A 22,562-nucleotide genomic window follows, 5' to 3' on the forward strand; every position below is an offset into this window, starting at 1 on the left:
AGACTTGCACCCGGCGAACGGTCTATCTGATAGGAGGCCCTAGTCACATGACTTGGCGTGGGTGGTAAACTAGAAGAAGTCTTCTTTTGTGCTCTTTCTTTATCAAGTGCATGCTTCCATGAATTGCTAAGTGCATAGCCAGTATCTCTCTTGAAGCTTTTATCACACAATCCAGTTTCCGCTGGTCCTCTAATCACAGAGTCCCCATTAGTTCAAAGCTTGCGGCAGATGTCTTGTATGTTCCAACATAATATTGTAACAGCAAACACAATTTTGACAAAAATAATTTAATTGTATAGATGAAAAAATCTGCTATAAAGCAGCGGTAGCTCCAGCGCGCGCACGCACACTCGCTCTTGCTGCACGCGCGCGCGCACACTCGCACTCGCTGCGCGCGCTCGCCACACACACACACACACACACACACACACACACACACACAAAAGAGGGTTGCAATCAGGTGGCAAGTTTTTGGAGAAGGAAGAGGGGTGAAGGGAAAGGACTGCAAAGATCTACGAAAAGGAGTAGATTTTGGGATTTCCTAGAACTCTCCAATCATTTTCCTTCACCCCCTCTTCCTTCCCCTTCAACCCTTTTGTCTGAAGAAGGAGCCACTGGCTCCGAAAGCTTGCATAATTACAACCCTCTTTTATATGGGTGTTCTGCCATCGCTTTGTGAGTAGATATTTTATCTATCCAATGAAATTATTTTACAAACATAGTTGTGTTTATTTAACAAGTTGTGCTAAGCCATAGCCGATTTTTCAGCGTTGCTGTACTTTGTGACGATGGCGTTCAACACAGCAATCGGCAACAGTCCGTATGCACTGCTGCATGTAACTGCTGACACAATTGCAAGGAATATTATAGATCCCTGGCACTCAGGCTGCAATTTGCTTTAACAGGTCACAAACTCTCCTCAGTTTTACTGCACGGGCAAAACGCCAGACTGATTCCTTGCCTTTTTAGGACTCTGCCCATATTCGTAGTAGTTGTACTACAGAATAGAAGTCACACCTTGTATTGGTCCTTCTGGCTTTGCTGAATGGCACTGCGTTTGGTTTTCTTGGCAGTGTTAACCTAATATCATGGACCGAATATCCTCTCCTTCTGAACACCATCGTCAGATGATTCATCTCAGAGTCAAGGTGCCCCTTGTCTGAAATATTCCTGGCTCTGTGTATTAGGATGTTTAGCGTAGTTCTCTTCTAAATGGATGGAGAGAACTATGTCTGTTGACATACAGGTCTGTATGTGTTGTTTTACAATACAGAGAATAGTCAAGTCGTCGTCCTGCTTTCTGTTCAAACAATACATCTGAAAAAGGCATCTTTCTGACCTCCTCTATCTCCATGTATGGGTGCATACTGCTTGTACAGTCAATGAACTACTGTAGCACCTCACTGCCATGCAAAGCATTTAAAGATGTATTGTCAGCATACCTGAAGAAGGCGGATCGATGGAGGGTAACTATTCCACTCTCTTTCTCCAAAACCCTCTGTGAAAAAAATTGGCTATGGCTGGTGGTAGTGGCAAACTCATGGCAGTTCCATCTGTCATTTTATAATAATTTTCACAATACAAAAAATATGTGGTCATCAGAGTCTGTCAAGATAATTTTAAGACTGAGGAAATAAGTACTTCACTTGGGCCTATCCTCATCTGCTCGATGAAATCTACAGACATTTTTGAGAATTTTTAATACAGTGTCTGTAGTGGCCAACTATAGGTGCCCATGAGATAAATATTTTGCTATCCTGTATATAGGAGAGCTGACAGCACTCCTGATTGGTCTAAGTGGCACCCATATTTGTGAATTTTAGGCAGCCCATACCACATGGGTGCAGAGAGTGCAAACATACTTTGTAGGCATAGAGTATGTGCCATTTCTATGACTTCATCATGACATAATTCGGCCAATCAGATGCAGGCCTTTAGGTATAAAAGTGAGAGCCTCACCAGCATCATGACAGTCAGACATAGCACCTGAGGATGACACTGATGGAGACAGTCACAGAGGAATTCGGATTTTATCTGAATTTGACAGGGCAAACTTACTGTGCACTTTTTATCCAAATGTAATAATAGTTCACTGTTTTGGGTTGATTGCAACACTAAAGCCAATGTTGGAAGTGGAACATTTGCATTAACTAATGCTCAGATAAAAATTTTTTGTTGAGTCTTATATTTGGCACGCAAGAAGTGTAGATGGTTCACGTCTCCTCTTCACTGCAAAAATCACATAATGAGTCCTTCGATCTTATTCAAACCAGGCAGGTTGGAAATTTGGACTGATTTAAGTGCTTAAATCACTATTATGAATTGTTTGCTTCTATTTCAGTTGGTAAACCAGAGAGATAATTCTACTGTAGGCTCCATGGGCCACAGTGCACTCCTTTTGAAATCCTTGTCGAATCCCACTGTGTCTGCCAGTCATTTCTTGCTTTTTCATTGCTCAGCATTTCTTGGTAAGGTACTCTCTATTATGTATGATTTCAACTTATTTCATTGCTTGGTTCACTAAGTTGTCTACTATTCCATTATGAAAGATGCCACAGTGCCTTGGAATCCACAAGAAACTTGTTTTTATTCCTACTTGGTTATCTGCAATGACTTATTTAAAAACGTCTAAATTCTAAGAGACGTACTTTTGTTCCTTTTGGCTTTTTGAGACTTTTTAGTACATGTTGGGAGGCATTTAATATCACCATACAACTTCGTGTGCAAGATCTGCATATTTTAATGCTTTCCTAATTGTGATGGCCTTGTCAGGTATGGAATTCAGGGTTTGACAATTTTCTGAACAGCTGTATATTGTGCATCCTACTTTGTCAGTGTACACAGTCATAGATCCATTCATATACATCTTTGTTGATTTCACGATGATGATAGATTTCAGCCTTCGAGTTTGGAGAAGCTTTATGCTGTTGATGTTATCAAAGATTAGTATATTTCTATCTTGGTAGCTGAGTGGGGCTATACATTCTGGTAAAATTTTGTATTTCTTTATTTTATTTTCACACCAAGTCCACTATTTGAGAGCTTTCATAATCAGTGGCTTTCTTTTACTTCCAGTGAAATAGTTATACTTTTTGATGTCTGGTCAATATTTCATTAATCTGTTGATTAAAGGGTGTTCTGCTTGTGATATTTGCTTCAAAATGACTGTATCTGCGAGTTTTCCTCTTCTGATACTGGGTGGTAGCTCGTCTTAACAAAATCATTTGTAGGTGTGGACAGTATGGCTCCAGTGCATATTTGAATACAATGGTACTATGATCTGTCTGTCTGGATATTAAATTTATTCCTCCATCATACTAAAATGCGCATCAATTATCCATGACTGATGCCACAAAGTAAGATGAGTATTTGGCAGAGTTTCTTACCATGTGCGAGCCACACATCTCAGTGCATTCATCTTTGTTTCTATTGATTCTCATGCATAGCAAATTAACATGAGTCATGAATGGGATATTTATTCCACCAAGTGACATATTATAGGTGCAAAGTAGAACTCTCTCTCTCTCTCTCTCTCTCTCTCTCTCTCTCTCTCTCTCTCTCTTTTTTTTTTAACAGTAAATACCATGAATTTTTCCATTGTTATCTCCAGGCCAGTCTCCTTCAGCCAAATTCTAAGGTTTGACAAGCATGATTTGTAATTTCTTTTCCCATGTCAAATACCAACAAATGTCATTGGTGAACTGTACGGTAGACACACTCAGTTACAAACAATTCTAAAGATCTCACATGTACATTATGTACAGAAGAGAACTCAGTGTGGCTCCCTGAGGGAGATCGCTATCAACTACTAGAGGCCCGATGGTATTTCCGTGGCACTTAACATAGATACTTCTTACTGACAGCAAAGATTTAGTTCCACAGACAAGTTAAAGAAGTAATCTGGTTGAAACAAGGTTTCTTTCCAATACTGTGATTTCTCACACTGTCATAGCTTCCAGCTATATCACAGAGTACTGAAAACTAGAAACATCTGTTCACAAATAACTGTTGAATACATTGCCAAGAGAACTCTTTCCTTTTTAAAATCCATACTACGTCTTGGGCAGAGTGTTATTTCTCTCCAGCCACCATTATATTCTGTTCTGTTTTAACCATTCTTTCAAGCATCTTTGATATACATAAAGTTAGTGTTATTGGTCTATAGGAGAATGGGATAAGAGGATTTTTCTTTGGTCGAAGAATTGGAATTCTTGTGGCACTGGACCACTCATCTGTATTTCATTGAACACCCTCTGTAGTGCAGAAAATGACTCCTGTGTCAAATTAGGATTGTGCTAGAAAGTATTGCATCGATACCTGGTGCTGAGATGGGTGAATTTTTTAAAGCCTTAATCAATTCCTGTTCTGTAAAAGGATATGTAATTCATGTTCTGCTTCATTTCCATTAAAGTAAACACCTTTGTTGTGTTTAATAACAATCGGCCAAGAGATATCTTTGTTATGAGTTGAAACTGGTGCAACTTTGTCCAAGAATGGCTCTAATGAAAGCATTTGTCTCTTGATTAATTCTACATTTAATCTCCCATTCTAAAAAATCATGCTGGTGTTTTTTCATATGGACTCTCAATATTGAATCCAGTTTTGTATCTTACAAGCCTTAAAAACTTTTCTGTTGTTGCTTCTGTTTGCTTGTAATGTAAAAAATTTCTAACAATGGTGACTTTCCATAATGCAAAAGAGTTAATGTTCTCCTTGCTATGACCCTGAAGCAATCTATGTTCCAGCAAAAACAACTGCAAATCATTTGCCTTTATTGTTGCTTATTCTTGGAGGAGTCTTCTATTAGCTGCTCACTTCATTAGTGAGAGGAATTTCCCACTTCCTTGGTAATATCGAAATTTTTATTTATTTCCTGCATTATAATTTATTGTTAATGTTCTCAATTTGATTTTCTAGCAAACCATATAGCTGTGGGATTTGTATACTAACAGTGATCATACTCACAACTGATCTTCGTAAGTATAGGGTAATGATCTGATCGTATAGTATCTTGACGAGTGCTTCCCGGAGGCAGGAAAATGCAAGGAGAGTATAGTGTTACGTCTAAAGCAGATTTGCCTCTACCAGGAATCATAACTGTTGATGGGAAGTTTCCATTCATAACAGTCAGTGACTTATTATTCAACAATGCAAGGACAGATTCGCCCATTCCGTCATTATGTGTGCAGCCCCAACTGACACTGTGAGCCTTATAGTGTCTGCACAATATACGAGGTGAGTCATGTGATACATAACACCCCTTTCATGTTGTGAATGGTTCCAGGTATTGAATCGATGTTTTCAACGAATGATGGAATGATAAGAGGCACGTACTCTCGTTATATCATAAAAGAAACTTTAACTTTCATGTTGACTGACATACTGAATCAAGTAGGCTATGTTTTTATTAAATAGAATGATGCACTTAAAAAAAATTCAAAAGCACACGAACAGATGAGTACATTGATATAATGCTTGTTAATTTTGAAGCTGAAACCCTTCACAAAGGAATCCGAGATATAGTCTAAAATTGAAAGGCAAGTCAGCCAAAATTGACTATTGCACTGTAAACATGCTCATGTCAAGTTAAATAATTTTATAAGGCCTTTAGGCTGTTTACTTGTGTGCACTGCAGGACTATTGGCATGTCATTTCTGCTTCAACATTCCTTGCACGCAGACAATATACCAAAGAGGAAGAGTTAGACATCCTACTTTTAAATGGAGAATGTTAAAGAAATGCTGTCACAATGGTATGGCATAATAGTGATATCTAACCTGACCATCACTGTCTCTTGCACCAGTATTGGCATGAATTATTAGGTCACTAATACAAACAGATAATGAGGATGAATACTGCATCTGACAGTGCACTGACAGAGCACTCTTATGGCTACGTCACTCATCAGTTCGCATGTAGTACAAGATGTGTTGTCAAGGAATGAGGAATTAGCCAAATGAGTGTCATTCGCATCTAGCATTGACATAAATTCCACCCTTATCATCTGCCACAAAATAGGCAATCTGGTACTATGTTTTTCCAACATGTACTCTTTAGTCACGAAGCAACACTTACGAACCGAGGTAATGTAAATTTATGTAACATACACTACTATACAGCTGAAAATCAGTGCTGGCTAATATGAAATTCCACAGTGGGACCTAGATTCAACCCCAGGGGTATCAAACAGATATACATGTGCGTACTGTCTTACAAACATTCTACCTGTTCTTCTAGAAGAGGTACCACAGGATGAGCTAGAGAGGATGTGGTTAAAACATGACAGCTGACCAGCTAACTCTTCTTCTATTGTAAGTGAATGAAAAGTTGGATAGACTGGAATGGTGTAGCACAATGGCTAGCCTGGTCCCCTGATTTGACTCTTCTCAATTTCTTTTTATGCGAAGAAATAGAAGATGCAGTCCATCGTGAAGCTCCAACTACGCTTGAAAATATGCACCGTCAAACTGCCACAGCTCACAACAGCGTATCATCCAATGTATTTTCATCTGTGCACCTACCTCTCGAACAGCAATTGCAAATGTTCTTTGCAGTCAATGGTAAACAGTGTGAGTACATGGTTAGGTGAAGTGTAAAACAATGTTTCATTAAGGAAAGCCCTTATTTCCTGGATGACGTCGTTAGTCATTCTGAATAAAATGTACCCTTTATTTAAATGTGTATTTCATCTAATAACAGTTTCAAGTAGTATCTATAGGCACATTTGTCTGACAGCAGGTGTTTTACCTTTAAGAATCATTCAGGTCAGGTGTTCCTTTCTTTATGCAATATAAGAAAGTTAATACAAGTTTCTTTTTTTCCATGTATAGTGCTGTTTATTAGTATGAAGGACTGACATTTCTGTCTTGCCTTTGACTAATAAGTAGCACAGGGAAGCCATAAATGGAAAACTGCCTGATGAAACTGAAGTTGTTTTCACAAAAACCTGGACAGGTACACACATTTGAAACAGTTTTACTAAGTCCCACCTGATGCGCCAGAAGTAAGCACGTGCCATACATAGTTCCATATACAAAAATCATAGCTGACCCTATATCTACATCGTAGGTGCCATCCATAAATTATGTCACAGGAATTTCATGATTTTTGGAGATACTGAGCTGATACTCTTGCCCATCAATCATCTTCAAGAATGTCTTGAACTGCATTAATGTTTTCATCTTTAATGATGGTCCAAGGATGGCAATCATGTTGCTGTTCTTGTCCTTCCTCTAACACTATGACAGGCAAACACACATGTGCTTGACAATTATTGATCACCAAACTGTGCAGTGAATCTCAGGAAAATTGCTGTTGCCTGAATTCCGTCACGAGCAAGAAATTTTATAATTACGCAGTGTGCAACGGAGAGGTGCATCTGTTGTTCAGACATTGTGAGCATTATTGACAAAGGGTGGAAGTATATAACAGCCAGCTCTCCCTACTCCTAATGGCCCCGCCTAACAATACTGGAAGTACAGGCCCGGTTCTGCCAACTGCTGATCTTCAGGGGAAAAAATCCATTTATATTTGATGCATCCTCATATTTATTATTGGCACAGCAGTCACTTTTCTTGATTTGGATACCATTAGGAACACTCGATGAGTCCACATCATCTTCATACAACCACACAGCATTGTCATTGCTCATCAAACAGAGAACTTTCCTGACATGCATAGCTGCAATTCTCTGAGGATGAATCTTCGTGATGGGCAAAACCTCTTGTTGGCTCTTACGTGATTGGTTAGTGGTTTTGTACTATGGAAAATATAGACCACAGATGCTACACGATTGTTTAAATGAGTATGCCTTGACACTGGAGCAACAGCCATCATATGGAAATTGCTTCAAACGTGTAGATGTTCGGAGATCCAAAGATAGCTGTAGTAACAGTGGAGCAAATTTCCTACGAGTGCACACACACCTGAAGTCTGTTTAATCAAAACAGATGGTGGTAAAAACCCATCTCACAATAATCACCACAGGCTAGATCATTGCATACCACAACACGTGACAATCTCTCATTTTACAATTTGTAAAAAATATTGTGATTTACGTACATGATTTGCTTACCAAATAGCATCGTTTTTCAATGTCCTAGCCTGTGAAATATCCAGTCTGATGTCTGTTGGCACAACCTATTCAGCAACCATATGAAAATCATCAATAACCAATTGGCTCCTGTGAAATATCCAGTCTGATATCTGTTGGCACAACATATTCAGCAACCATAGGAACATTGTCAATGACCAATTGGCTCCAAATATTAGCCAATGCAATGCCTGGAATCTCAAAGTTCCATTTTTCTTGATCTAAGTCAGTAGTCTGATTACTGGAATCAAGATGCGAAGCAAAATTGTAATATTTTAATACAACATCATTAAGTAATTCTGTCAGAGACAGCAAAGGACTTGGAAGAGCAGTTGAACGGAATGGACAGTGTCTTGAAAGGAGAGTATAAGATGAACATCAACAAAAGCAAAACGAGAATAATGGAAAGTAGTCGAATTAAGTCGGGTGATGCTGAGGGAATTAGATTAGGAAATGAGACACTTAAAGTAGTAAAGGAGTTTTGCTATTTGGGGAGCAAAATAACTGATGATGGTCGAAGTAGAGAGGATATAAAATGTAGACTGGCAATGGCAAGGAAATCGTTTCTGAAGAAGAGAAATTTGTTAACATCGAGTATAGATTTAAGTGTCAGGAAGTCGTTTCTGAAAGTATTTGTATGGAGTGTAGCCATGTATGGAAGTGAAACATGGACGATAAATAGTTTGGACAAGAAGGGAATAGAAGCTTTTGAAATGTGGTGCTACAGAAGAATGCTGAAGGTTAGATGGGTAGATCACATAACTAATGAGGAGGTATTGAATAGGATTTGGTAGAAGAGAAATTTGTGGCACAACTTGACTAGAAGAAGGGATCGGTTGGTAAGACATGTTCTGAGGCATCAAGGGATCACCAATTTAGTATTGGAGGGCAGCGTGGAGGGTAAAAATCATAGAGGAAGATCAAGAGATGAATACAGTAAGCAGATTCAGAAGGATGTAGGTTGCAGCAGTTACTGGGAGATGAAGAAGCTTGCACAGGATAGAGTAGCATGGAGAGCTGCATCAAACCAGTCTCAGGACTGAAGACCACAACAACAACATCATTAAGTTCATGACTAAGAGGCACCATTTATCACTCCACTCTATTAAATGTAGTTCTTCCTGGAGCATTTGTGGATATGCAAATAACATCAATCAAAATTATTTAAAGTGTACAAATGAAGCTTTTTTTTGGAATCAGCATAAGCAAATAAAAATAAACATGAGTTTTAGAAATCCTTCTCACAAACTTTTTGAAAGCAGGCAATGTAGAAAGTCTATGTACATCTTGGCACGAGTCTCTGCATTAGTGGAAGAATGTTTTCCACTAGAGATGTAGGCCCACAGTGCATCTCAGCCTCAGGTTTCTGTTCATCATCTATCTTTATTATAATACCAGCATAAACAAAGGGAATAAGTTTATGTTTTTCAGCAACCATGAAATCATGAGCCAGTAATTTTACACAGCACTCAAGGTACATTAATATTGGTGCTTGAGCAATTGCTGCTGTAATACCTACTGTATCATAGGCTTTATCAAAATAATACTTCACCAGGCCAAAAACTAAAGATTCAAGGTTTCTTATTGTAGCTGTACACAATTTCCCATATTTATACTTTACACATAGCACAGAGTCTGGATCACAATATACAAGGAAGAGTTACCAAGTGTTTTTTTCTTCCTCTGTATTGACTCAGATGGGAAAGAGTCTTAAGTATAATCTGATCAACTGCTAGTACAGCGTTGTTTACATAGTTCGGCTAGTAAGTTGTCCAACATTTTGCAACACCTTCTAATTTCAGTGTGACATCTCTCATCAGCTGTGCCACTAAAAACTGCAATCTCTTTTAAGACTTCAAGTAAACTGAGTTGATTTTCTTCTACTCTGGGTCAAACAATTGTATTTTGAATTTTGAGACCTGCTGCTATGCCGGAATTAATTTCACAAATTTTTAGCATCACAACTTTTTTTTTGTCATTCCATTGTGCTGATCTTTCTCTTTAGTGTTTTTTTTTAACATTGAATTTTCTGTCTTTTTTTGTTGCATCATCTGTTGTATGCCAGCCTCTCATACTAACAGCAAGCTATTGAGTTCAGATTGTTTACTACAATTTTATTCTTAAAAGTGTTCTGACTAGACAATGGTATAGGTACCGCTTCAAGTAACTGGCTTTCACTTGATTGTATATTAATATCTTTAGTGTCTTCTGCTATGTCTTGTTTCTTCCTGTAATTAAAAGTAAACATGTAAAATGTTGAATTTGGGCATTTCACATAATATGTATCTAAATCACCCTGAAAAATACAGCTACACAATAATGAAAACCGCATTGAATCAACCCTGTACGCTTCGAAATTACCTCGGACAAGCAAACAGAAAGGTGCAGTTATCGATTTTGGTTTATGGTAAGTGAATAACAACTGAATTTAACTGACTAGGTTGCTCTGTTTTTCAACTTGTCATGTAACGCTAAATACATTTTTAGCATGGGAGAACAAAATATTAAAATACAAAACTTTAATTCCCTTTTACGTCCACAGATTCTAGATGTTTTGGTGGTTTGGACGATGAAGGAATGTTTGAAAGGGAATGGGGGGAGGGGGGGGGGGGGGCGTAGGGGAGTGTCACTTTCTGTTTCGTCAGTTTCCTTTGGAATTATTTGATTTTTTAAATCCACTTCGCTTTCAACACTGTCCCTACTTTTCCATCTTCACCATTACGTGTTAACTGCATTTAATATTTTTTGTTTATTTTTATCAGCACAAGCTGCACAGCATACTTCATATAGTTTGTGCTAAGGAACATCTAAATCACCTTTTTACGTATTTTAAATCTGTTAAATACACTGTTGTTGTTGTTGTTGTGGTCTTCAGTCCTGAGACTGGTTTGATGCAGCTCTCCATGCTACTCTATCCTGTGCAAGCTTCTTCATCTCCCAGTACCTGCTGCAACCTTCATCCTTTTGAATCTTCTTAGTGTATTCATCTCTTGGTCTCCCTCTACGATTTTTACCCTCCACGCTGCCCTCCAATACTAAATTGGTGATCCCTTGATGCCTCAGAACATGTCCTACCAACCAATCCCTTCTTCTAGTCAAGTTGCGCCACAAACTTCTCTTCTCCCCAATCCTATTCAATACCTCCTCATTAGTTATGTGATCTACCATTCTAATCTTCAGCATTCTTCTGTAGCACCGCATTTCGAAAGCTTCTATTCTCTTCTTGCCCAAACTATTTATCGTCCATGTTTCACTTCCATACACGGCCACACTCCATAAAAATACTCTCAGAAATGACTTCCTGACACTTAAATCTATATTCGATGTTAACAAATTTCTCTTCTTCAGAAACGCTTTCCTTGCTATTGCCAGTCTACATTTTACATCCTCCCTACTTCGACCATCATCAGTTACTTTGCTCCCCAAAAAGCAAAACTCCTTTACTACTTTAAGCGTCTCATTTCCTGATCTAATTCCCTCAGTATCCCCCGACTAAATTCGACTACATTCCATTATCCTCGTTTTGCCTCTGTTGATGTTCATCTTATATCCTCCTTTCAAGACACTGTCCATTCCGTTCAAATGCTCTTCCAAGTCCTCTGCTGTCTCTGACAGAATTACAATGTCATCGGCAAACCTCAAAGTTTTTATTACTTCTCCATGGATTTTAATACCTACTCCAAATTTTTCTATTGTTGCCTTCACTGCTTGCTCAATATAATTTACTAATATGAAATTATATATATTAAATACACTAAAAATCACAAAATAGCAACCAACAAAAATACGTCCTTCACTCAGCGAAAATCTTGTTTCGACCGAATGACACAATAAACACACACAAAACTGGGGTGGCGTGGCGATTTTTGTCAAAGCCTCGAAGCTGGTATTGGCCTTCCACCGTATGTCAAAGGCAGCCCCCATTTAACACTGTACGAATAGTGAGTGTGAACTCGCACATCCGCATGTGCCAAAAACGGATATAAACAAATCTAAACCTTGTTTAATAATATTAATAGAGTCTGTAATATTATAAAGTTTTTCATTAGAGTTGTAACACTTTAGGATTTAAGGATTTACACATGTAACATCACAAGGATTATTACTGCCCCCCCCCCCCCCCCCCCCCACCAACGGTGTCACATTTTGTTGTTGATTCTTCCCCTCCCCCTTAATGTGCGACGTAATTCATGGACAGTCCCATAAAGGAAAATAATAGTGTAGGCCCTGTCTTGTTGCATATAATGACAGTGTGTGGCACGAGAGCTCTGCATGGCAGTATTTACACTGCAGTTTTCTGCCTCTGGCTATATTGCTTCCCAATTTTAGTATATTTACCAGACTGTTTTGTGGAAGGTTTCAATATCAATATCAACAGGCGCTATCTCAAAACCTTCAGCTGCTCACAGGTGTTGCTGATTTACCTCAGTGAGGACAGCTGAAAATGTGTGCCCCGACTGGGGCTCGAACCCGAGATCTCCTGCTTACATGGCAGATGCTCTACCCATCTGAGCCACCGAGGACACAGATGAATAACGCGACTGCAGGGACCTATCCCTTGCATGCTTCCCGTGAGAACCACATTCCCAACTGTCCACAATCTGCATTCGTAATGTTCCTAATAGATATTTGCCCATCCTCTCATTACTTGAGCCCACTAAGGAGATGATTCGCGTAAGAGTTCAGGCAACCTGTGCGGATTCGCATAGACGAAGGTCAATGACCGGGTAGCCTTTAACTATATATGAAGATAGTAACTGTTCCCGAAAGAACAGATACCATTGACGACTGTGCAGCTTCTCTAGAATAAATGATAATTAATCGAAACCCTCAGATGACGACAGGTGTTGTTGATTTACCTCAATGAGGACAGCTGAAAATGTGTGCCCCGACTGAGACTCGAACCCGGGATCTCCTGTTTACCTCACAGAGGTAGATCAACAACACCTGTCCACAGCTGAGGGTTTCGATTAATTATCATTTATTCTAGAGAAGCTGCACAGTCACCGATGGTATCTGTTCTTTCGGGAACAGTTACTATCTTCATATGTCACTGTAATGTCTTTCTAAGAGCTACTGAATGCACTTATGAAAAGTATATAGTTCCATATATAAAAAGAAAAATGTTTTAATATATCTGTTGATACCAGAGTTTAGAGCATTATCTGTTCAAATGCTACTAATTGCTGAAAACTTCGTTTTCATATCTGGAACTGCCATGAAATAAAATGTCTTACGTGATTCATCCTGTTTACAGTGATGCTATTTGTTGAAACAAATCCTCCCACTGACCGTTTGTCAGAGTCCTTGATGGAATTTACAGTGCCATATACAACAACATATAAGATATCAGAGTAATGCCTAATTCAATCTAGGCACCACAGCTTGCAATGGCAGATTGTGCAAATTTAAGGCTATCCGGTGATGGATTTTACTGTCTCTTACGAGGACTGCTATGCTGCCTCCTCTCCAATCATCTCAGTCAGCTATTTATGTAGTAGAGTCCTTGATTAAAAACTGTTTATTCAGCTTGAGCCTTGTTTATGACATTGCTACAGCTGCTATGCAGTTCACTTGCAACTTTCACACTTAACTTCATTTATTTGAAAGAATAGTGTGTCTGTTCCACAGTAAAATGTTAAATTTTGTCTTGCTGCTGTATACTTTACAAAAGACCAGAACCTCTTTGGATTTTCTGCCAGATTTTGAGACACGAGTTTTGTTGGGTGAAAATATTTGTAGCGCTCAATTTTGAGCTTGTATGAGGCATTGTCAATTTTGGAGATTTTATGTTTTTTTAAAAATCTGGTATGCTTTTTTCGTTGCTTCTTCAACAGTGTCCTGGCCTCTTTGGTATACTGCGAGGGATCTGTTCCATCTCTTATTAACTTGCTCGAAACTCTCAACTGCCATAAATACTACTACTTTCGATTTAAGTGCCATTTGGTCTAAGTTTATGAAGATAGTTTGTAAGAAATGAAGACTGTCTCTTAGGTAAGCATCAAGTAATTTTTTTTTTTTTTAACATATGTAGTTTGCACTTACCAAATGAAAGCGCTGGCATGTCGATACACACACAAACAAACACAAACATACACACAAAATTCAAGCTTTCGCAACAAACTGTTGCCTCATCAGGAAAGAGGGAAGGAGAGGGAAAGACGAAAGGAAGTGGGTTTTAAGGGAGAGGGTAAGGAGTCATTCCAATCCCGGGAGCGGAAAGACTTACCTTAGGGGGAAAAAAGGACGGGTATACACTCGCACACACACACACACATATCCATCCACACATATACAGACACAAGCAGACATATTTAAAGACAAAGAGTTTGGGCAGAGATGTCAGTCGAGACGGAAGTGCAGAGGCAAAGATGATGTTGAATGACAGGTGAGGTGTGAGTGGCGGCAACTTGAAATTAGCGGAGATTGAGGCCTGGTGGGTAACGGGAAGAGAGGATATATTGAAGAGCAAGTTCCCATCTCCAGAGTTGGGATAGGTTGGTGTTGGTGGGAAGTATCCAGATAACCCGGACGGTGTAACACTGTGCCAAGATGTGCTGGCCGTGCACCAAGGCATGTTTAGCCACAGGGTGATCCTCATTACCAACAAACACTGTCTGCCAGTGTCCATTCATGGGAATGGACAGTTTGTTGCTGGTCATTCCCACATAGAATGCATCACAGTGTAGGCAGGTCAGTTGGTAAATCACGTGGGTGCTTTCACATGTGGCTCTGCCTTTGATCGTGTACACCTTCCGGGTTACAGGACTGGAGTAGGTGGTGGTAGGAGGGCGCATGGGACAGGTTTTACACCGGGGGCGGTTACAAGGATAGGAGCCAGAGGGTAGGGAAGGTGGTTTGGGGATTTCATAGGGATGAACTAACAGGTTACGAAGGTTAGGTGGACGGCGGAAAGACACTATTGGTGGAGTGGGGAGGATTTCATGAAGGATGGATCTCATTTCAGGGCAGGATTTGAGGAAGTCGTATCCCTGCTGGAGAGCCACATTCAGAGTCTGGTCCAGTCCCGGAAAGTATCCTGTCACAAGTGGGGCACTTTTGTGGTTCTTCTGTGGGGGATTCTGGGTTTGAGGGGATGAGGAAGTGGCTCTGGTTATTTGCTTCTGTACCAGGTCGGAAGGGTAGTTGCGGGATGCGAAAGCTGTTGTCAGGTTGTTGGTGTAATGGTTCAGGGATTCCGGACTGGAGCAGATTCGTTTGCCACGAAGACCTAGGCTGTAGGGAAGGGACCGTTTGATGTGGAATGGGTGGCAGCTGTCATAATGGAGGTACTGTTGCTTGTTGGTGGGTTTGATGTGGACGGACGTGTGAAGCTGGCCATTGGACAGGTGGAGGTCAACGTCAAGGAAAGTGGCATGGGATTTGGAGTAGGACCAGGTGAATCTGATGGAACCAAAGGAGTTGAGGTTGGAGAGGAAATTCTGGAGTTGTTCTTCACTGTGAGTCCAGATCATGAAGATGTCACCAATAAATCTGTACCAAACTTTGGGTTGGCAGGCCTGGGTAACCAAGAAGGCTTCCTCTAAGTGGCCCATGAATAGGTTGGCATACGAGGGGGCCATCCTGGTACCCATGGCTGTTCCCTTTAATTGTTGGTATGTCTGGCCTTCAAAAGTGAAGAAGTTGTGGGTCAGGATGAAGCTGGCTAAGGTGATGAGGAAAGAGGTTTTAGGTAGGGTGGCAGGTGATCGGCGTGAAAGGAAATGCTCCATCGCAGCGAGGCCCTGGACGTGCGGAATATTTGTGTATAAGGAAGTGGCATCAATGGTTACAAGGATGGTTTCCGGGGGTAACACATTGGGTAAGGATTCCAGGCGTTCGAGAAAGTGGTTGGTGTCTTTGATGAAGGATGGGAGACTGCATGTAATGGGTTGAAGGTGTTGATCTACGTAGGCAGAGATACGTTCTGTGGGGGCTTGGTAACCAGCTACAATGGGGCGGCCGGGATGATTGGGTTTGTGGATTTTAGGTAGAAGGTAGGGGTGCGGGGTGTTGGTGGGGTCAGGAGGTTGATGGAGTCAGGTGAAAGGTTTTGCAGGGGGCCTAAGGTTCTGAGGATTCCTTGAAGCTCCGCCTGGACATCGGGAATGGGGTTACCTTGGCAAACTTTGTATGTGGTGTTGTCTGAAAGCTGACGCAGTCCCTCAGCCACATACTCCCGACGATCAAGTACCACGGTCGTGGAACCCTTGTCCGCCGGAAGAATGACGATGGATTGGTCAGCCTTCAGATCACGGATAGCCTGGGCTTCAGCAGTTGTGATGTTGGGAGTAGGATTAAGGTTTTTTAAGAAGGATTGAGATGCAAGGCTGGAAGTAAGAAATTCCTGGAAGGTTTGGAGAGGGTAATTTTGAGGAAGAGGAGGTGGGTCCTGCTGCGACGGAGGACGGAACTGTTCCAGGCAGGGTTCAATTTGGATGGTGTCTTGGGGAGTTGGATCATTAGGAGTAGGATTAGGATCATTTTTCTTTGTGGCAAAGTGATATTTCCAGCAGAGAGTACGAGCGTAGGACAGTAAATCTTTGACGAGGGCTGTTTGTCACTTTGCCACGAAGAAAAATGATCCTTAATATATATATATAAAAAACAAAGATGAGGTGACTTACCGAACGAAAGCGCTGGCAGGTCGATAGACACACAAACAAACACAAACATACACACAAAATTCAACAAAGATGAGGTGACTTACCGAACGAAAGCGCTGGCAGGTCGATACACACACAAACAAACACAAACATACACACAAAATTCAAGCTTTCGCAACAAACTATTGCCTCATCAGGAAAGAGGGAAGGAGAGGGGAAGACGAAAGGAAGTGGGTTTTAAGGGAGAGGGTAAGGAGTCATTCCAATCCCGGGAGCGGAAAGACTTACTTTAGGGGGAAAAAAGGACGGGTATACACTCGCGCGCACACACACACATATCCATCCACACATATACAGACACAAGCAGACATATATATATATATATTTCATCCTGTCACATATGCACAGTTAGACAAGCACATTTACTCTTGTGAAGTAACCATTAACCATTATAATAAGTTATGCAGACCATCAGCCATAACCACACTGCACAAAATGAAAATAATCTGTACAGCTGAAAAAAAAATTAAAAGTACTCCATACAAAACTCACCTCCCAACAACAGTCATTCTGTTTTCCCGAAGACAAATTACTGCCAGAAACGGGTAGCCATTTTCTCGTAATGCCTGAGATACTCGATAGCCCTCTGGGGTGGTCACAGAGCAGCCCCAAAACAACATATTTGTATTAATGTACGTCACAACCTCCATGTCTGATAATGTGTTCCTAGAAAGCAAAGAAAGTTTCCAGGTTCTTATATCTTCTCACATTTAAAAACTCTACAACAAATACGAAGTAATTGTTCATTATAATTGTGCAAGTCTATGTATGACAAAGTGCTAAGTGTCACTCACGACATAGACGAGGGTCGAGTCTCAAACGGACACAATGAAAAAGAATACTAGACATATTTAGACTTTTGAATGAAGTCTTTCTTCAGAAACAGAACACTCGTATACTTAAGCAACAACTCGCACATCTGGATAATGTCTACAGGCACTAAGGCCCAACTGCATCTGATGTGAGCGGCAATCTACTGGGGTGGGTAGTCGGGGAATAATGAGAAGGCATCTGGTGGGGAGGGGGATAGATAGCCCTTTGTGGTGGCCACAGAGTAGCCCCAAAACGACATATTTGTACTGAAGAATGTTATTCCATTTTTGGACTTTCCAATGATCGAAAGTGCAAAATATGCTAAAATCAAAGATGGGGAAAGTAAAAATAAAAATACAATGAGTACCAAGTTTGAAAACATTCACAAAAATTAGGACTGTATTACAATAGTTCTATACTTTTGTGTATGTAAACACATTGAAGTCCTCTATAAGTGCAGCAGCATACCTACAGAAATTGTCGGTATCTTGATGATCTTCACAATGCAAGTATATTAGAAGGAAACGAAGCTCTCGCTTAGCGTCATTCAGTGCCTGGCTGTATGTTCCTTGATAAAACACTGGATGCCTTGATCCATATTTTTCTTCAAAGGAATTTATAAATTTAAGTACATCACCAACAGGATCAGTAATATCTGCAAAAAAGGAATATGTGGATGAAACAATTGCTGCTGATCATATACTATAATATTAGTCTGCCTTCTCCCTGTCTGGTGCACCTGTATAACTTTTTTTCTTTTACGCATCTAGTTCCACAGGACCAAACTGAGGAACAAATGTCCAAGGTCATGGAATGTTTCAGTACATGAAATTATAACATAAAAGTAATAACAGATAAAAAAAAAGATTATGAACCCAAAAGAAGACAAGCCATAAGTTTATGTATATGAAATTAACAATATAACACAAAAAGGAACTCCTAGACAGAATAGAAGGAGTGACCCACGAGGAACACTTCAGTTGCAATTTGAAAGCGGGTGGATTACTGCTAAGACTTTTGGATTCTTGTGGTAGCTTACTCAAAATGGGTGCAACAGTATACCGCATGCTTTTCTGCACGAGGGTCAAGGAAGTGCGATTCAAATGTAGATTGGATTTCTGTCTAGTATTAACTGAGTGAAAGCTGCTTATTCTTGGGAATAAGCTAATATTGTTAACAAGATATGACAGTCAAGTGTGTGAAACATTCCATGTAGGAAAAATATATCTAAAAACAAAGATGATGTGACTTACCAAATGAAAGTGCTGGCAGGTCGACAGACACACAAACAAACACAAACATACACACAAAATTCAAGCTTTCGCAACAAACTGTTGCCTCATCAGGAAAGAGGGAAGGAGAGGGAAAGATGAAATGATGTGGGTTTTAAGGGAGAGGGTAAGGAGTCATTCCAATCCCGGGAGCGGAAAGACTTACCTTAGGGGGAAAAAGGGACGGGTATACACTCGCACACACACACATATCCATCCACACATATACAGACACAAGCAGAAATATGTCTGCTTGTGTCTGTATATGTGTGGATGGATGTGTGTGTGTGTGCGCGAGTGTATACCCGTCCCTTTTTCCCCCTAAGGTAAGTCTTTCCGCTCCCGGGATTGGAATGACTCCTTACCCTCTCCCTTAAAACCCACATCCTTTCGTCTTTCCCTCTCCTTCCCTCTTTCCTGATGAAGCAACAGTTTGTTGCAAAAGCTTGAATTTTGTGTGTATGTTTGTGTTTGTTTGTGTGTCTGTCGACCTGCCATCACTTTCATTTGGTAAGTCACATCATCTTTAAATATATATATATCTTTTCCCGTTACTCACCGGGCCTCAACCTCTGCTAATTTCAAGTTTCCGCCACTCATACCTCACCTGTCATTCAACAACATCTTTGCCTCGACTGACATCTCTGCCCAAACCCTTTGCCCTTACATATGTCTGCTTGTGTCTGTATATGTGCGGATGGATATGTGTGTGTGTGCGCGAGTGTATACCTGTCCCTTTTTCCCCCTAAGGTAAGTCTTTCCGCTCCCGGGATTGGAATGACTCCTTACCCTCTCCCTTAAAAACCACATCCTTTCGTATTTCCCTCTCCTTCCCTCTTTCCCGATGAAGCAGCTGTGGGATGCGAAAAGCTTGAATTTTGTGTGTGTGTTTGTGTATCTATCAACATACCAACACTTTAGTTTGGTAAGTTACTGAGAGGCCAATGTTTAAATACCCAGACTCATGTACAGGGGTCGACAAGAGGTTTGTGAACTTGCACCACTCATTGCCCGAACCGCCCGTTTCTGAGCCAAAAATATCCTTTGAGAATGGGATGACATGTCCAAAAATATAGTAGTTGGTTGGTTGTTTTGCGGAAGGAGACCAGACAGCGCGGTCATCGGTCTCATCGGATTAGGGGAGGACGGGGAAGGAAGTCGGCCGTGCTCTTTGATAGGAACCATCCCGGCATTTGCCTGGAGCGATTTAGGGAAATCACGGAAAACCTAAATTAGGATGGCCAGATGTGGGATTGAACCGTCGTCCTCCCAAATGCGAGTACAGTGTCTAACCACTGCGCCACCTCGCTCGGACCAAAAATATAATATCATATGTCATAAGTAAATGAGAATAAGCAAAGTAGACTATTTTTTGGGTCAAACTACCACTTACTTCAGATACCATTCAAATATTAAAAATGGCAGCATTAAGTCTTTGAATAAGATCCTGAACGTCGGCTTTCCACGACAGTTTACTATCTATCTGAACACCTAGAAATTTGAACTGTTCAGTTTCACTAATCATATGCCCATTCTGTGAAATTAAAACATCAGGTTTTGTTGAATTGTGTGTTAGAAACAGTAAAAACTGAGTTATTGTGATTTAGCGTTAGTTTATTTTCTACAAGCTGTGAACTCACGTCAAGAACTGCACTATTTGAAACACTGCCAACATTGCACACAACATTCTTAACAATCAAGCAATAAATGTTTTAGAATTCCTGTAATACTACAGGGCATATCATTTACACAAATAAGGAACAGGAGTGACCCCAGCACTGATCCCTGGGACGCCCCCATTTAACCATGTCCCACTCAGACCCCACCTCATAGCCATTTACAACACTGCAGAATGACATTTCGCTGTCTGTTATTAATGCCAGAGGTGAACCAATTCTGAGCTATTCCCCATATTCCATAATGGCTCTACTTCTGGAGCAATATTTTGTGATCAACACAATCAAACCCCTTAGTTAAATGTCTACTGTTCAAAAATTTTTGTTTAATCCACCCAGTACCCCCAGAGAAGACAGAATGTGGCATTTTCAGTTGCTAAACCACCAGTAAAATCGAACTGTACATTTGATAGCAAATTCTGTGAAATAAAATGATCAATTACCCTTACATACACAGCTTTTCAATAATTTTAGCAAACACTGATGGCATAGAAATAGGTGTAAAATTGTCTAGATTATCCCTTTCTCCCTTTCTATCAGGTGGCTTTACAACTGAGTACTTTAATCATTCAGGAAACTGACCATTCTTAAAGGAAAAATTACAAATATGGCCAACATGTGCAGCACAGTACTTTAATATTCTGCTAGGCAATCCATCGTATCCACGAGAGTCCTTAGTCTTGAGTGATTTAGTTATTGACTCAATCTCCTCCTTGTCTGTATCACAGAGGAGTATTTCAAACATCAATCGCGGAAAGGCATTTGCCAAGAGAGTTATATGATTCCCTGTAGAAACTAAATTTTTATTTAATTCACCAGCAATGCTCAGAAAATGATTGTTAAATACTATACATATATCTGATTTATCAGTAACAGAAATATTTTTACTATGAACTGACTTTATATTATTGACCTTGTGTTGCTGATCAGGCACTTTCTTTACAACTGACCATATCGTTTTAATTTTATCCTGTGAATTAGCTATCCTATCCGCATACCACATACTCTTTGCCTTCCTAATAACATTTTTAAGCATCTTAAAGTACTGTTTGTAACGGGCTACTGTACCTTGACTGTGAATACTTCTAACATTTTGATATAATTCCCACTTTGTTCTACATGATATCCTTATCCCACTAGTCCGCCACCCAGGCTGCCTTTCACTGCTAGTACCCCGTTTAGAACATTCTAAAGGAAAGCAACTCTCAAAGAGCATGAGAAATGCGTTAAAGATAGCATTATATTTGTCATCTATTTAGAAGATCTTCCAATAGTTTCCCTAAATTCAAGTGCCCCTGCTGAACATTCCTGTTCAGAGCAGTGTCATGATATCTATGGACTTAAATGGAATTTGACATACATGGCCATTCCCCCACTCTGCAAGGAACTCCTTGAAAAACAGCCGGTTAATCTATATCCTGGCAAAGGAATCCTCTGAATTGTCAAATCATTTAAGTGATAGTCCGATACACCAATACTGTCAGAGTCACCATCTATAAGGAGTTCACTAACTTTATCTCTAATACCTATTGATAATATTCACCTGTAGCCATCCATTCCCACAGAGACATCTAGAGAGAGGGGGGAGGGAGGGAGGGAGGGAGGGAGGGAGGGAGGGAGGGAGGGAGGGAGAGAGAATAGGTTATATAAACCAAAAAGCCTACACAGATTAAAAAAAGGATGAGGATACACTATGAAGGGAATGGAACGAGAAAAGAAGAATAGTGGAAGAACATCACTTCACACAATAGCACTGTATATTACAGTTACTGTCACAATATAAGTTACATATATACAATTACGTATTAAGATCAAGGACCATGGACCGCATTACAGCTGAAGATCTTAGTGGTAACTTTAGAACACTGTTCAGTACTAGGATGTTCAGAAAACAATACTTTCATGGTATGAATGTTTACTTCTTATAAAGCTGTCATCAATCCAAATAATCCAGTCAACTAGCACTGACAACAGCCAAATAATGGAAAGTTTTGTAGACTTATTTTACGGGCTTTCCATATGTTTTTGAGAGTGCTGAATTTGA

At 40.2% G+C, this 22,562-nt stretch overlaps 1 protein-coding gene across 1 annotated transcript in view; it reads right to left on the reverse strand.

Annotated features, from left to right (window-relative positions):
* LOC124794641 (FAS-associated factor 2) overlaps positions 1–22,562 on the reverse strand; it is a 118,681-nt gene that overhangs the window by 48,584 nt on the left and 47,535 nt on the right. Inside the window, exons 3-4 of the mRNA XM_047258158.1 lie at positions 18,040–18,226; positions 17,251–17,424 (exon numbers count right to left, since the gene is read on the reverse strand). Of these exons, the coding sequence (XP_047114114.1) occupies positions 17,251–17,424; positions 18,040–18,226 (361 nt within the window). The remainder of the gene's footprint in view (positions 1–17,250; positions 17,425–18,039; positions 18,227–22,562) is intronic.

This window comes from Schistocerca piceifrons, chromosome 4 (assembly GCF_021461385.2).
Source record: "Schistocerca piceifrons isolate TAMUIC-IGC-003096 chromosome 4, iqSchPice1.1, whole genome shotgun sequence".
Taxonomy (NCBI): Eukaryota; Metazoa; Arthropoda; class Insecta; order Orthoptera; family Acrididae; genus Schistocerca; species Schistocerca piceifrons.